The sequence below is a fragment of the Helianthus annuus genome, chromosome 16 (assembly GCF_002127325.2).
Source record: "Helianthus annuus cultivar XRQ/B chromosome 16, HanXRQr2.0-SUNRISE, whole genome shotgun sequence".
NCBI lineage: Eukaryota > Viridiplantae > Streptophyta > Magnoliopsida > Asterales > Asteraceae > Helianthus > Helianthus annuus.
In genome coordinates this window covers 111,830,335-111,848,000 of record NC_035448.2, presented here as the reverse complement: position 1 = coordinate 111,848,000, position 17,666 = coordinate 111,830,335, and the positions used below count along the sequence as shown (strand labels likewise).

General features: G+C 38.4%; 1 protein-coding gene across 1 annotated transcript; it reads right to left on the bottom strand.

Annotated features, from left to right (window-relative positions):
- Window positions 1-328: 328 nt before the first annotated feature.
- Window positions 329-1,297, bottom strand: LOC110916107. Its single transcript, XM_022160866.2, has 2 exons — window positions 1,162-1,297; window positions 329-942 (listed from the first exon to the last, which is right to left on the bottom strand). The coding sequence occupies exons 1-2, from the start codon at window positions 1,216-1,218 to the stop codon at window positions 334-336; spliced, it is 666 nt and encodes a 221-aa protein (XP_022016558.1). The 5' UTR covers window positions 1,219-1,297; the 3' UTR covers window positions 329-333.
- Window positions 1,298-17,666: the final 16,369 nt, after the last annotated feature.

Here is a 17,666-nt window from a genome sequence, read left to right as displayed (position 1 = left end):
CTAAACATATTTATATAACCGTATATATGTGTCTAGAGTCAGTGAATGTGTTAAACATTGTGGTATTAACAATTCAATACCACCTTTAAGTGATCATACAAACAGAAAGTCAATTATGTTACACATAACACAGAAAAGAGTCTTAGCTGATTATAATAATAATAATAATAATAATAATGATACCAATTACCAAGCTGTAAGATTTAGAAACATCCCATGATTGATGTTGAGTAAAATCACTAATCTTTCTGATGATTTAACCAACACATGATCATGGATGAGATATGATTATATACATTTACAAGCAAACAGACTACAAAACAACTAGAACGCTTAAGCTTTCACAGCCCTACCACCTGGTAATTTGATCCGAAAAACATGTTCTTCGCCTGTGCATTTATCAACTTTAACCACCCAACGGCTCCGCCTTTCACCACCGCTGCCGCCATTCCTCCCACCACTGTTCTGAGACTTTCCAGGAACTCTCATCAACAGCAACCCTTCTCCAATTGGAAACAAATGACTGTTTGATCTGCTCCACACCCATGAGTCCTTCCAATATGCATTACACCCCAACACAATTGTACTCTTTTCCCTGTTGTTTTGTATGGCTCCAAGAATGCCTTCATGATTCTCTAGGTTACAGTCAATGACCACAAAATCTGCGGATTTGTATTCATTTGACAACAGAGATTCAGCATTTCCTACAACGAATTCAACCTGATCGGCGTCTGAGTTAAGGGCGTGCTTGGAGGACTCGAGTTCTTCAATCCCTTTGACAATGCAAACCAACCTACCACCTGTCTGATGAGATGCCGCTATGAGACCTAACGTGGTCAAACCAGCCATGGCCGCACATGCAACCACCATAAGTTGAGCATTGTTTCCAGCTGCAATTGCTGAGATGAATTCGGCTACATCTGGTTCGTTTGCTCTCTTACCCTGCATAATCAAATTCATAAATGAATATAAGTTTGCATTACAAAGAGTGAAGTATAAACATTTTTTGAGCCAAGAGTCTCGTTGGGAGCAAACTCACCCTCCCCAGACCCTACTCTATGAGTGAGATTTTACTGGCCATACGTTTGTTTATTTGTTTTTTTATTACAAAGTACAACACAAACAATCATCCTGAATTGTTCAAATCTTGCATAAACTTACCATTTTCATGGTTTTGATGTATGCTTCAGTGGCATTTGCAGCTGACCAGTAGCCCATTTTTGTATGAGATTTTCTTGACTTCGGTTACTTCTGTATTGACTTGTTGAATGATTTAGGAAGAAGAAGAAGAGGACTTTATATAGGGTGTAGATGAATGTATGCTTTGGCCATGTGGGTAGTGGGTATATAAATAGACCATTCGAAGCAATAAATGATATATAGATAGATAGATAGATATTAGACAGATTAAGCCCCAATGGGGTCCCAGACTGGCTTTATGTCTGCCCTTATCAAGCCCATGGGGTCCTGGCTGGCTTGGGTCACTGCCCTTTATTAGGCCCCAACGAGGTCCCTGGCTGGGTTCCTTCATTAAGCCCCAATGGGGTCTCTAACTAAGCTTTAGTCACTTCCCTTCATTAACCCCCAATGTGGTCTCTAGCTAAGCTTTAGTCACTTCAGTAACCCATACTTTAGCTGAATAGTGAAATGTAGTTGGCCTATTACTCAGTGAATATAGTTAGTCTAGAATCAACGAACGCAGGCGTTTTGGATAAGGTGTCATGAAGTGGAGTTATATGCTGAGAACATGTAAGTGAACGAATAAATGCATTGAACATGGATGCCTTAAATCATTTCTCGCGTGCCTTTGGTTATCAATCTTAAGGCCACCGGGAGGGATGGGGTGGTGGTGTTCATGATAAATTTTGTCTTGTAAACACTGTACATGAGTCCTTTGCTCAAGGCACACATCCCGAAGTTGGTTCCTTGAATGCAAAAAAATAATAACAATAATAACAACAACAACACGCGCACTTTTATATATGTTTAGGAACAAATTTAGTTACTAGAAACATCATTCAGGATGCCTTTTTAAGTCGTTGACATGTCCTTGAGGCCAAATATCTCAGATGGGTACCCTTGTTTAGGCCTTATGGTATAATATAATTGATCATCATCAATGACTAATTTGGTACCTTAAAAAACCAAAAACGCTTCTAAAAATCACAGAAATTCCTAAACAAAAGTACCCTTTTAAAGATCCATTTTATAGGACATCTTAAATCTTTACAAACACATTCAATGACCATATCCTGACTAAACTCATCCTCATTAGATTTCAAGGAAATTAGCTTCATAATCAATTTACTAAATTTGCTTATTAACAATTAATCTGACCATATATTTCCTTGGTGTTTCCTGTCTGTGTATATAGCCTCAGTTTAATCTGTTAGCTATCAGGCTGTCATGTTCTTTAGCAGTGGGACAGCTGAAAACTTCTATGAATGAATCTCAGTTTGATTTTATATGTTTATAAAATCTGCTACACCGATTCAGAAACAAGACCCATGCTGATACTGACAAAATTCCGCAAAATCTTTTAAATATCTATGAGGATAAACATGAGAATAAACATTTGATCAAATGTGTTTTCCAAAATACCCATTAACTTCCATTTTTCTATATCAATAGTTTGACCGTTATACGTATTTCAGTTACAGGGAAAACCAATATAAACAAAGCACATGCAACATTTGTGTCAAGTGGTACTATTTCTGTGCCAAGTGGCACAAAAGCGATGATATTTTGCGCATATGTCTAAATGGCGCGCAAGTGTTAGTACTTTTGTGCGGAAATGACTAGGTTTTTTTATAAAATTATGGTACACGTGTCTAGTATTTATTGGGTTCCCTTTTATTTGGACGAGTGGATACGTACATCTAAATTTTCATAAATCTATATATGAAATCTTGGCAACTCTAAATTATATGAATACAATATCATGGTTATTCTTTTGATGATATAAATAAATAAAAAATTAACATTTATGTAATCATGACCCATTTTGACGCAAACTCATTTTGGCAAAAGACGTTTTGACTGAGCCCTTTTAACCCGTTACACAATCCATCGACTCACTCGCCTGCTTTACGAAGCTTAATTGCATTTTTCTGTGACACTGACATACATATGAGTTACCCATGACTTGTCTCATCTTTCATGTGACAAACTAAAGTAAAAAACAATGGTCCATATTCATCTCATACTTCCTTGGCAATGTCAACAATCATTTATACAAAATCTAAAGAAAATGTTTTGCATAGATAATAGATTTTCAATTCATTCAACTTTCATTTTTATGTGTGTTATAACCTATTACTTATTTAAAAGATGTTGCAACGTACGACAATAGGTGAATGTAGACTTGTTGTTTTCTTTGATGGTAATTCCGCTTAATAGTAAGTTACTTATTATTCGTGTCATATAATATTTTTTAGCAGTTTTTCCGACATATAATCATATCATATATACCATAATGGGACAGAATTTAAACATAGGACGGAATTTAAACATTTATGTAACAACTTGGTATCAATGAGTATATCTATCACCTTAAAACTTAGTTCAAATTGGTTGTTTTATTGTAATTATTAATCATCAGTAGTCAAACAGACATAGCCAAAGTCAAAACTGTAATAAAAAAAACTTGTGTATTTATTTGATGGAATTGATCAATGAAGCAAATATGGAAAATGGAGGATGAATGATCAAAGAACATGCAAACAAGTTGTGGGCTAAAGAGTTTTGAATTGAATGGTGACAAGGGAACAGTTATACAGGATCATGTATTCATGTCCACCTTGTATAAAAAAATAATAATATCAAAGTTGGTTTTCTTATTTCTGGAAACCTTTTAAGAATTTTTTTTAGAAAATAAGAAATGGCCTTTTGTGGAAGTTTTAGAAACTTTTGGAAATTAGAAGAGGATGATGCTAAAAGCAACATATACAAAAATAAAACTAAAATATATTGAGGTAAACGAGTATGTGTTTGCGGCAATTAGGCTACGCATCCCTTAAAACCATAGATTTTCATGTCCACAAATTTGTTAAAATTAATTATATACCTGATTATTACGATTGCAAAACTTGCCTCCTTTATTCATCTATCAATTATATTTATACATGAGATCATATCTCCTATTCTAATCAAGAGATATACACAAGATCATTAACATATTTACATTCCATAATTATCCATATTCTGTTACACCCCCGCAGTCGAAGCTTGAGGTGGCCGAATGTTGAGACTGGACCGAAAATCATCAAATAAAATACGAGGCAATCCTTTAGTGAAAATGTCGGCAATCTGAAATCTCGATGGAAATCTCGATGGAACATGTAAAACACGAACCTGTCCACGCTGAACGAGCTCTCGCACAAAATGAATATCTTATTCAATATGTTTAGTACGTTGATGTTGTACCGGATTGCCCGAGAGATACACTGCACTAATATTGTCACAGAAAACAATACTAGCCTTGAGTAGCGGTCTACGAAGATCCAATAATAAGTTACGAAGCCAAGACAATTCCGCTACAACGTTTGCAACACCCCGATACTCAGCCTCGGCACTAGAACGAGAGACTACAGCTTGACGCTTGGAAGACCACGATAGCAAATTAGAACCAAGATAAACACAGTATCCGGATGTGGATCGACGCGTGTCAGGGCAACCGGCCCAGTCGGCATCCGTATATGCCCGAAGAGAGACATCAGCCGAGGAACCCAAAGTGAGACCGAAAGATGAGGTGCCCTTTAAGTAACGAATAATATGTTTTAAAGCGTTCCAATGATCAATGCGAGGAGATTGCATGTGCATGCACACCTGCTGAACCGCATAACTAATGTCAAGGTCGGGTGAATGTCAAATACTGAAGTGCACCTGCCAAACTACAGTACTGAGTCGGATTTTCATACTCTGGACTAGACATCGCATTTAGCTTCGGGCTGTAGTCAACCGGCATAGCAACCGGGTTACATGAAGTCATACCGGCACGTTCAATAATATCATTAGTATATTGTTGTTGAGATAAAAACATAGACTGACCAGTACGTGTAACCTAAACACCAAGAAAGTGACTGAGTGGGCCAAGATCTTTCATGGCAAATTCGTCACCCAATCGACGCATAAGATGATCCCGAAGATGATCCGTCGAGGTGGTTAGAATAATATTATCAACGTAGATGAGTAAATAAGCTGCATCAGTGCGTGCCATGATGATACACAAATAGAGAATTACCACACCGACTTTGCCGAAACCCAATAGATAGAACAAAATCGGTAAACCGTTGGTACCATGCACGTGGCGCCTATTTAAATCCATATAGCGATTTCTTGAGAAGATATACGTGATCAGGGAACTGTCGATGCCGAAAACCCATCGGCTGATACATATATACTGTCTCATGCAAATTACCGTGAAGAAATGCATTTGTAACATCCAATTGATGGATCTTCCAAGATTGTGACAGTGCCAGAGATAAAATCGTACAAATAGTAGCCGGTTTGACAACCGGACTAAACGTATCTCCACAATCCACCCCAATTTGTTGGTTACTACCATCACAAACCAAACGTGCTTTGTACCGTTCTAGTGTACCATCTGACCTGTATTTATGACGAAACAATCACAAGCTGCGTAGCACATTCATGTTAGGTTGCCGAGGGACAAGTTCCCACGTCTTGTTTTTAATAAGGGCATTAAACTCAATGGTCATGGCGTTAAGCCATTCCAGAACGGACAAGGCATCTTTTGGTGTTTTGGGTAAAGATGCGACAGAAGTAGTAAGAAGGTTAAGAAAGCGTCGTGGCTTTGAGATACCGTCCATGGCACGAGTACGCATGGTGCGAGTAGATGTATGTGGAGGTGGAGGGGAGCCGTGAGAAGGCTGTGGTGGAGACGAGCTATGAGAGGGTTGTGAAGGAAAAACAGGTTGGGCTGTTTAGTGATCGGACTCTAGGTGGGCCGATTGGGTGGATGAAACGGGTGGAGTGGGAGGTGGGCCGATTGGGCTGTTAGGCGATATGGGGTGTGGGCCGATCGGGTTGTTGGGTGGTAGGGAATCGGGGTGAGTAATAGGAGAGTGGGCTAGGTAATGAGTGTTATTAGGTGGACTAGTTGGGCTGGTGGAAGAGGAGGTAGATGGGTCGTGGGGTAGGTTAACTGTTGGACCAGTGGAGTGGTTTTGTTGTGGGCCGGTGGAAGGGGTAGTGGAAAGAGGTGAAGGTGGTGTGGAATAATTGGACCATAAGACGGGATGTTGGTAGGTATCGAGGAAGTCATAGGGCCGAAGACCTGATGACGGACGGTTTGAATAGGGAAATGTGGTTTCATCAAAAATGACGTGACGACTAATAATTATGTTATTTGTGGCTAAGTCAAGACACTTGTAGCCACGGTGGTTGGGTGGATACCCAAGGAAGACACAAGGCATAGAACGATAATCTAATTTGTGAATAGTGGTAGACGGGATAAGAGGAAAACAAAGACACCAAAAATACGTAGGTGATCATAGGTTGGACGAGTGAGATATAATCGTTGAGTGGGGGAATTGTAATTTAGAAGTTTGCTAGGTAGAATATTTAGAAGGTATGTAGCGACTTCCAAGGCATGATGCCAATATATGTTTGGAAGAGACGCTTGAGCTAATATTGTACGAATAAGATTGTTGATGGTGCGGATTTTTCGTTCCGCTTTACCATTTTGAGATGAAGTGTGAGGGCATGAGAAACGAAATTGCATTCCATTTTGAGCACAAAATTGATTAAATGAAGAGTTTGCATATTCACGCCAATTATCACATTGAAATTGTTTAATTGGAATATTAAATTGAGTGGTAATAAGTTTTGCAAAAGTGGAGAATGTAGAAAAAACTTGTGATTTGTTAGAAAGGGGTAGGTCCATAAAAATTACTATAATCATCAAGAAATAAAATATAGTATCGATGACCTCCACAACTGAGGATTGGAGAGGTCCAAAGGTCGCTATGAACAATGTCAAAAGGCATAAACGTAGTATTATATGAATTAACAAAAGGAAGTCTAACTTGTTTCCCAAAAACACATGACTGACAAAATTTTGGTTTCAACGTACTACAATTAATAAATTGAGATTTGTTTAGAGAATGAAGTAAATTTGATCCTGGATGACCGAGACGTTAATGCCATATGTCTTGAGATATGGTTGCAAAAGTGGATGGAGTAGTGAACTTGGTAATTTGTGTAGGATCAAGGGTGTAGAGATCCCCTGGACTATTGCATCGTAGGATAGGGGTCCGGGTCTTGAGGTCCTTCACAGTAAAACAAAAAGGATCAAATTCAATAGAAAGATGATTGTCAGTAGTAAAACGACGAACAGAAATCAAATTTTTGATTAGAGAAGGGGCATATAAAACTTGATTTAGTTTAAACGGTGGAAAAGGTGGTTTAAGAGTCTGATTGTCATACCCGAGAACCGGAATAATTTTGCCATTACTAACAAGTATATTTTTAAAAATGCCATCATTAAAAATAGAGAAGAAATTGTCAGAGAGGGGTGTCATATTCGAAGTCGCACCTGTATCCATACTGTAGATGGGCTGATCAACTTCAGTCGGGGCATGGCTCGCTGCATATGACTGTGCCGGCCGCGGACCGAGAATTCCAGCATTGTTGGGTGTGGGCCGCTGTTGAGGTAGAGTTGTGTGACAACCCTCATAATTACATGTATTCATACGATTCATTAATGTTAATTAAAGTGCTTGATGTCTGTGCTGAATTACTTAACTGCTTTCTGATTACTGTGTCATACCTACATGTGCTCTTTAATATACTAGTCTTGTGTAGAAAAATTTACTAAATGATCCTGAATGTTTTCCTAAGTGTTGGGAATTAAAAGTGTTACAAAAAGATATATAAAAGACACTAAACGATATAACTTAGCACTTTAAAGGAACGGTATTTAACCGAACAACCGGACATCACCCGGAACACCAAAATATTGTTAAAAACATTGTTTCACTTTTTCTAAGCTAGTCTTGGTTCCCGAACACTTAGACACACTACATAAAACATGTAACACACTAAACACTAGACTTGATACTTTAACCTTTCACTAATTGAATTATTTACCAAGTAATTTTCATTTAAACCCCCCCCCCCATGCCAATTTACGGCTCACCCAAGGGCCCCACCTCAAGATCTTTATAAATCTCCTAAATCCCCAAATAATCTTCCATGGATCTCTTCCAAGATTTGATTTGATATGGCTTGTACTATGGGGAACACCTTACCCATTGGGTCTTAGTGGAGTTGGGTTATAAGAGCATTCTTTCATCATCTTCATCACATTTCACCAACATTCTACTCCCCCTCCTCCCTCCTACAAGCTCGGCCGAACACACCCCCTTACACACCACCATTTTTCGGTTCTCATCCATTCGATCCAAGTGTACTACAAGGTGTAAGAAGGTGAATAACGAAGCTCGGTGTTCTCGGAACTTGAAGGACCACCTTCGTTTGCTATTATCCTCCTCATTTTCTCCATAGATCTTCCCTAGCTTTAAGCTAGTTGTAAGCTTCTTGTTAATCCTTATTTACTTCATGATTTTAGTGGTTAATAGATATTTCATGATGAAATCTTATGAACACTAAAGGACTTGAATCTTGAATCTTGAATCTTGAAATATAAGCTTAAAGATGATAAAACAAGATGAAATAATGCTAGTATAATGTTGTTTGGTATATGTTGATGCTTGCTTGTTGATTACTAGAAATATGTTGTTGATCATTATATGAAACTTGTTAACTTATGATTAAAAACATGATTTAACAAGTAGGAGGTGATTAGGGGTTCACATAAAAGAATCACCTCCATATTTAGACATGAACTTGGTGACAAAATGATTTCTTGTAAAATAACAAACAAAGTAATCTAGTGATCTTGTAGATCTAAAACTTGTGAATGATTTTCCTAAGTAAACCAAGTCTAAAAGACGGTTTTGAAAGATCATGATCCTTACACTATTTTGGAAATAAAGTAAGTATACGGATACTAGTGACACATGAAAATATTGTAAATAAATATTTTTGTAAAATATGATCACAAGTTGTGAACATCTAAAAATCCCGAGAATGAGATTTTAACAAAAGTAAACACACTTTGGAGGGTAACTAAACCCACTAAATGCCTTACCAAGTTACTACGCGTTTTTATGAAACATCAAGTTCATGTTGGTTTGTAAATGGAATAGTTTGCTCTTGGAAAATTGTTGTGTATTGTTGAATGATTTTTGGAAAAGAAAATGATATGCTTATTAGCATGGACACCTCCATTTACAAAGGAAACTCTGGCGAAATTTTCTAAAAAATTCCAACACTTAGAAATTATTTTTCTAACAAGTGTTCACATATACGTTTTAACTTTGTTTTTCAAAATAAACTTCGCCATGAGTTTTGTTACAAAAATACAAAGTATCGGAGGTTGATTTTTACAAGTAAAATGGTTAAATATATACTTAGAATATATATTTTATACTAGAACACTTGTGTGGATACTTGTTTATTTTGTGAGATAGTTATATTATTTTAGGGTAAAATAATATAACTTAACAAAGTACCTTGACATTAGAATTGTATGGTACGTGATAGAAGTAATGAGTAGATAAACCGTACGTAGGATATGTGTTATGCATGAGAAACCGATTGTTATCTGTACCTTATTAGGACGTGCTTGATTTCTGATTATTAGAGTAACTAATCTAACCGAGCAAACCAAGGTGAGTTCACACACTTTTTAAGGCATGGGATTCCCGGTGGTTGGGAATGGGTTAAAGAATAAAAACGGAACCTACATATCCTCCTTGGGTAGGATATGTACCGCCATCCTCCATGGGTAGGATGCCAATATTAATCCTGCGTATTCTCCTTGGGTAGAATACGTACGTTCATTCTCCTTGGGTAGGACAACAACCTTAAAACTTACTAGACAAAATATCATTAAGTCCCTCATTTTATATCGACTTAATCGCCGAGGCCAATGGCGAGCGGGTCATTAGTTAATAGCGCTATAAGGTTTAACAAACCTCACACCGTGCCAGTCAGACGGGCGTGTACTAATGGACTATGGCAAACTGTCAATGATGATAGACATTGACGTAGGGCACAACTTACTTTCATTAGTAGTCGATATGGTAACGGTCTAGTGGTTCACATGGGGAAGCCCCCACTGATTATGGATATGGTTTGGGTAATAAAGAAGGAACTGGTTAATCATATTTTTAACTATGGGGTAACCCCCACGGCAAGTAAGCCAGCAAAAGACAAACCATGTTTTCGGAAACAACTTAAAACTAAACAACCAACTGTGAACTCACTCAACTTTGTTGTTGACTCGTTGTTACATGCCTTACAGATCGTTAAATGCTTATGGAGCTTGCACGAGGAGGAGGTCGTTGTGGGATTTGTACTGTTATGTTCCGTGCTTAAGATTTGAACTTTATGAACTTATTGAACTTATGTTTTGGTTTTACGTTTTATGCTTCCGCTGTTAACTTAAAGTTGGTTACTTTCTTTTGGTTACCAATTGTATTGTGGTTGGTTTTATTTACTTAATTACGTTGTTCAATATGATTGGTAGCTCGATCCTGGTCATGTCACGCCTCCAAGCGGTGATACTCCGCATGGTGCATTTTGGGGGTGTGACAGATTGGTATCAGAGCCATTGGTTATAGTGAACTTGGTTTTAAAAAAAAAAAGGGAAAAAGCTTTTGATAAAACCAGACTATAACCTGTACAGTGCTCAACGATCCACAACGACGCTTCGCTCCACGTGCAAGACTCGACACGATAGGTGGTATGAATTATGTTTATATTGTCGGTTAGATAGTTCACAGAGTGCATTAGTTAATGTGATAACTGCTATTTGGACCTTGTGTGCTTACTCTCTCCTGTCATCCCACACATACGCACTTTCGCGACACTTTTCTCACCTACGATGCTTCGTTGTGAAGATCATGAACGGACGCGGAGGACGTGGTGGTATCAACCTAACTCAAGCCCAGTTGACGGCTTTGATCAATGAACGAGTTGCTGAGGCACTCGCAGCAGCTCCAGCAGGAGGTATAACTTGCTATTTCGACCTATCCTATGATGTTTAGATCCTACTCTCATAAACCAACCCTTGTAAGATATCTTCTATAATATGCCCAAAATGATTTTAAACTCAAACTATGCCTCGTAAGGGCATTTTGGTCATTTAATCAGTAAATATACTTAATTAAATAAGTTATAACAGTAGGGTATCATATATGTGTGAAATTTATTAATTATAACCATACTATGCACCGTAGGGGTATTTTGGTAATTTCATATAAGGCTAAAAGGTCAAAACTGGAAATCTGAGTTTAAATCTTTTGCTTACTGTTAAAAATATAAAAACTTACTGAATATATCAGTAGGCACCAAACCTTATATGTTTAAAATAGTTTTAATACATACAATGCGTTAAAAACGCTTAAAAAGGCGATTTGGAGCCATTTCCGGGTTTTCAAAGGAAAGCTGATATTTTTTATTATTCCAGAAGGCTCAAAATAATTTATTTATTATATTAGATCAGTAGAAAAAGGTTTGGTATCAAAAATATTTGTAAAACTCATTTTATAGCCCAAAGCATAGAACGCTAAGTTATGCTTAGCCTAAAAATAAATAAAAATCTCCAAAAATCCCAAAATATTATTTTATATCAGTGGGTAAGAAGTTTGGTAACAAAAATTGGGTTTAGATAGGCTATATGCTAATTACGCCATTTAATTATTAAAAAGCTATCTAATTACGCTAATGAGCATAACTCTTAATCTAGACCTCAAACTGATGTCAAATTTTAGGTGCAAGCTTATAGATCAGTAACTAAGGTGTCTACTCTTTTACATTTTTAAAAATCACATTTTAAGGTCATTTGGGCATAATGGTCAACATATAAGCATTTAACGGAAACATGCATGTGAATCGGATAACTAGTGAATCAAGTTGTATAATCTCAGAGGGTTATACTAACATGAAACCTAGTCCTAAATAAGCTCTAAGGCACTTCTAAACTATGCTTAAACGGGTCAGAACTGAAAGTCAAAGCAGAAGTCAAACTATGCGACTTTCGGTTCCGAACCGAGCCTAAACTGAAAATTGTCGAGGTGAACATGTTTAGACATGTTCTTACATTAATTACCAAGTTATATTAATGATAAAACAGGTTGCATGGCTTCTACATTGTTAATTATGCATTAATTTGAAAGTAAGCTTTCTGTTGACTTTTTAAAGTTAACTTTGACCCGACAATTGACATAGTTAGAATGGGAATCAGAGAGTACCTTTTTAAGGGTTTATTACCCACATAATTACGCACTCATAGGTATTTTTAATTCGAGATTTGACTGAATAAATTATGAGTAATCTCGGAGTCAAACCTTAATTACGACGGTTTGACTTTTAGCTAATTAACTAAGCTAAACTGAATTAGGAAGGGTTAAGGATACTTACAAGAGTCCTAATTACGACTAGGGATCACTAGGAAGCTTGCTTGATGAGCAGAGAGCTCCAGAAGTGAAGTTGTGAATGTTGCAAATGAATCAGCTCAATGTTGCAACATTGCTCTTCTTATATAGCAAATTTAATTGATTTAGATGATGCCATGCAAGCCTATGAACGATTCCTGATCATTACAACTGTCCCTAGTGCATGAAAATCCATTTGTACAGCCCCTGGTATCAATTTACAGGCCCTTAAGTCGGTTTACAGACCTGCAACTGGCATCTGTAAGTTTTCTGTCGCTGTGCTGCTCTCGCGAGCCGCGTAAGCCCATAGGGCATTCTTACGCGGGCCGCCTGGCCTCCCACAACCTGCCAAACAAGTTTTATAAATTGCAATTCAGCCCCTGGTCCTTTCTTACGTGGTTTTAAGTGTTTTTCTTGCACTTTTGGCCCTCTAACCTTGCTTTTAAGGGCTCCATGACATGTTTAAACATTGGCAAGTCCTTGGTTAACTTTGTGATCACCCGAAAAGTCATAAATTTCAATGTTGACGCTTTTAACCCCTCGTATACGAATTTCATCATAACTTTCTCATACGATAACGAAACTTTATGAAATTTTTATCACACATTCTAGTGAGCATAATTTACCGTTACAAAGCTTCGGGTTTGCTAAAAGGTCACTCAGAGGTATACATTAAACATGTTGACACATTTAACCCCTGTAGTTTCTAATTTCTCACTTTCTTTCACATTTAGCTTCGTATGATTCATGATTTATTCGTTTAAGGGTATAAACATCGTGTAGGGCTATTGTGAAGTATATTTATCCATTGTTGACACTTTGAACCCTTGTATTCACATACTTTCTCTGTTTGTCAACTTTAGTCCCTCTAAAGTATTCTTTCACAAGTTCAAAGCTTATGACACGTGTCAATACATTATTGGACATAAATTTTCGAGGTGTTACATCCTCACCCCCTTAAAAGAAATCTCGACCTCGAGATTTAATGAAATAAATGAGGGTACTTTTCTTTCATTGTGGATTCTACCTCCCACGTATACTCGGGACCTCTACGGGCATTCCATTTGACCTTTACAATAGGTACATGCTTCCTCCGAAGCCTTTTAACATGTTGATCCTCGATCGACAAAGGTTTTTCCATAAATTTCAAGCTCTCTCTATGTGCACATCTGTATGCGGTATGACTAGCGATTCATCTGCTAGACATTTCTTCAGATTGCAGATGTGGAATACATTGTGAATACCACTGAGCTCTTTAGGTAAGTCCAACTTATAAGCCATTGATCCTACACATTCGATGATCTCGAATGGTCCTATATACCTCGGGCTTAACTTTCCTTTCTTACCAAATCGCATTACCCCCTTCCACGGTGATACTTTAAGCAAGACTTTATCACCAACCTCAAACTTTAGAGGTTTTCGCCTTTTATCAGCATAACTCTTCTGCCTATCCCTGGCAGCTTTCAGGCGGTCACGAATTTGGACAATCTTGTCCGTCGTTTCAAAGACTAGGTCAGGTCCTGACAATTGAGCTTCTCCTACTTCTGCCCAACAAATAGGCGTTCTACATTTTCTACCATATAATGCCTCAAAAGGCGCAGCCTGAATGCTTGTATGGTAGTTATTGTTGTAGGAGAACTCGACCAACGGCAGGTGGTTATCCCAACTACCACCTAAATCAATTACACAGGCACGAAGCATGTCCTCCAAAGTCTGAATGGTACGCTCACTCTGCCCGTCCGTCTGAGGATGGTAAGCCGTACTGAAATTTAAGCGTGTGCCCAAAGACTGTTGGAAACTTTTCCAAAAATGTGACGTGTATCTGGTATCTCTGTCAGAGATGATAGACACTGGTACGCCATGCAGAGACACAATCTTATCTACGTACAATTGGGCTAACATGTCGGAGCTATAAGTCTCCTTAATGGGTAGGAAATGTGCTGACTTAGTCAGTCTATCTACTATGACCCATATAGTATCATTTCCGTTCTTTGTCTTTGCCAACTTGGTGATGAAATCCATTGTCACCATTTCCCATTTCCAAGTGGGAATTTCAGGCTATTGTAGCAACCCTAACGGCTTCTGATGTTCCACTTTGACTTGTGCACATGTCAAACATTTAGCTACATAGGCAGCTATAGACTTCTTCAAGCCTATCCACCAATAACTTGCCTTAAGATCCTGGTGCATCTTGTTAACTCCAGGATGAACGGAGTATTTGGAACTGTGGGCTTCCTGGAGGATGACATCACGAAGTCCTCCATAAACTGGAACCCATATACGTCCATTTAATCTTAAGATTCCGTCCTTGCCATAGGTTAACTGTTCTTCAGTTACTCCTAGCTTTTCCTTGGGGTAATTAGCTTCTAAGATAGCTTCCTTCTGCGCAGCTAACAATCTTTCATTCAAACTGTTCTTTATCTTAATGCTCTTGGCATTGATTCTTATAGGCTTCACTCTCTCCTTTCTACTTAAGGCATCAGCGACTACATTTGCCATGCCTGGATGGTATCTTATTTCACAGTCATAATCATTCAAAGTTTCCATCCAACGTCGCTGCCACATGTTCAAGTCCTTCTGATTGAACAAATGTTGAAGGCTCTTGTGATCCGAATAGATCATGCACTTGGTTCCATACAAGTAATGCCTCCACAGTTTTAGTGCAAATACCACGGCACCCAACTCCAAGTCGTGGGTGGTGTAATTCTTCTCGTGCACCTTTAACTGACGTGAAGCATAGGCAATGACTTTGCCTTTCTGCATAAGCACACATCCCATACCGGTGTGTGATGCATCACAATACACAACAAACTCATCAATCCCCTCAGGCAATGTCAGTACTAGAGCGTTGCTCAACTTCTGCTTCAGATTATCAAAGGATTCTTGCTGCTTAGGTCCCCAATTAAACTTGTTATTCTTGCGAGTGAGCAAAGTCAGGGGTGCTGCAATTCTTGAGAAGTTTTCAATAAATCGCCTGTAGTGTCCTGCCAGTCCTAGAAAGCTGCGAATTTCTGTAGGCGTCTTCGGCTCTTGCCAGTTCATAACAGCTTCAACCTTAGCGGGATCTACTTGGATACCACGCTCACTAACCACATGCCCAAGGAATTGGACTTCACGAAGCCAAAATTCACACTTTGAAAATTTGGCATAGAGCTTTTCTTGTTGAAGCAGTTTCAAAATGCAACGGAGATGCTTCTCGTGGTCAGCTTGACTCTTCGAGTAGATGAGAATGTCGTCGATGAAGACGTTGACAAATTTATCTAGGTAAGGCTTGCAGACGCGATTCATGAGATCCATGAATGCGGCAGGTGCATTAGTGAGCCCAAAAGGCATCACTAGGAACTCGTAATGACCATAACGAGTCCTAAACGCAGTCTTGTGCACATCTTTATCTTCAACCTTCAATTGATGGTAGCCTGACCTCAAGTCGATCTTAGAGAAGTAGCTTGCCAGTTGTAACTGATCGAACAGATCGTCGATCCTGGGCAAAGGATACCTATTCTTGATAGTGACCTTGTTAAGTTCACGGTAATCAATGCAAAGACGCATTGATCCATCCTTCTTGTTGACAAACAAGATTGGCGCTCCCTAAGGAGACGAACTAGGCCTAATGAAACCTTTGGCTAGCAAATCATCTAACTGTTTTCTCAATTCCTTCATCTCTGTTGGTGCCAACCTATAAGGCGCTCTTGCAACAGGTGCTGCTCCGGGGATGATGTCAATTCTGAATTCTACTTGCCTATCTGGTGGTAAACCAGGTAGTTCTTCCGGGAAAACTTCAGGGTATTCAGAAATGATTGGGATATCTTTGTTAGGATCGGAGGCTCTCATGATTGTGTTCGTTTGTATAAATTGTACAGTCAGAATATATGAAATGATATAAAGTGCAGCGGAAATGGATACAGACTTTGTAAACACAATCAAAGAGGAAAATAGTTTGATAAATACATGCTTTTCATTAAGTTGAATGATTGAAATACAAAGCAAATGATTATAAGCATGCTTACAGAACTAAGCTCCCCCTAAGCCTGATACCCCAAGGTTGGTTGCACAAGATGAAAGGATTGGACTGAAGAAGAAGAATCCACTTAGTCAATCAAATGTAACAGTACAGGGTACTGCTCCATTTATAGGCAAACCAAACCAATGATGCATCTCAGCTGACGTCACCATGATAGTGACATCTAACAACCTAACAACCTACAAAAACTGTTCTATACAAACTACTAATGTTAACAAATGATTATAAGTACAATACAAACCAAGAGATAACAACTGCTTCACGTTCCACTGTTGTAGCCTGAGCACTGATGTTGAACTTCAGTGCTTTCTTCAAAGGTGATCAGTCTTTGAGTGGGCAGTGCTTGTGTCTTCAGCAGTACTTAGGAAACAGCAGTAGATAGAGCAACAGTGTTTGTCTTCAGCAGTTCTTTAGAGTTTCATCAGTGTTTGGTTCATCAATTGTTGTAGTGAGCAGTACTTAAGATCCATCAGCTGTTAGAATACCACTGTCAAGGGGAAAGCAAAGTGTAGGCTGCTGCTTATTGTTGGTCCACTGATGTGATCCGGTTTTGGCTTTACATTATATGTTCCTCTGGTAGGGTTCAATCCCAACAATCTCCCCCTGGAACAGATAATGCCAAAACCCTTCATTATTCAGGACCTTTATTTCTCACCAAAAGTTCCTTAGCTTGTCTTTTAAATTCAGCTTCAAATTCTTTGCAACTTAGATCATCTTCATCCCTACACAGTGTAAGTTCAAGGAGATCCTGCCAATCTTCAACACTAAGGCCTAGTGCTTCTTTCCTTGATATGTACTTCACTTCACCATTGGTTCTGACCAGAGTCAATACGTGGGTCTTTTGATCAGATATCCACTTTAGTATTTTTAAACCAAATGGGTTTCTTGGGAGAGATTTATTCTTAGATGAGTTTGGAGATGATGGCCTTGTGAACACTTGCAGACTTTCAGACATTCTTTTGAAGGCTTCTTCAATGACTTTGTTTGCTGCAGCTATGTCTTCTGCAGTTTCTTTCTCAATCTGCTCTTGCCTTTCAATTTCTATCATGTCTGTTGCAGTGTTTGGTGATGCAGGTTTGTTTAATACCTTCTTAACAAGGTTTTGAAGCTTTGATGAG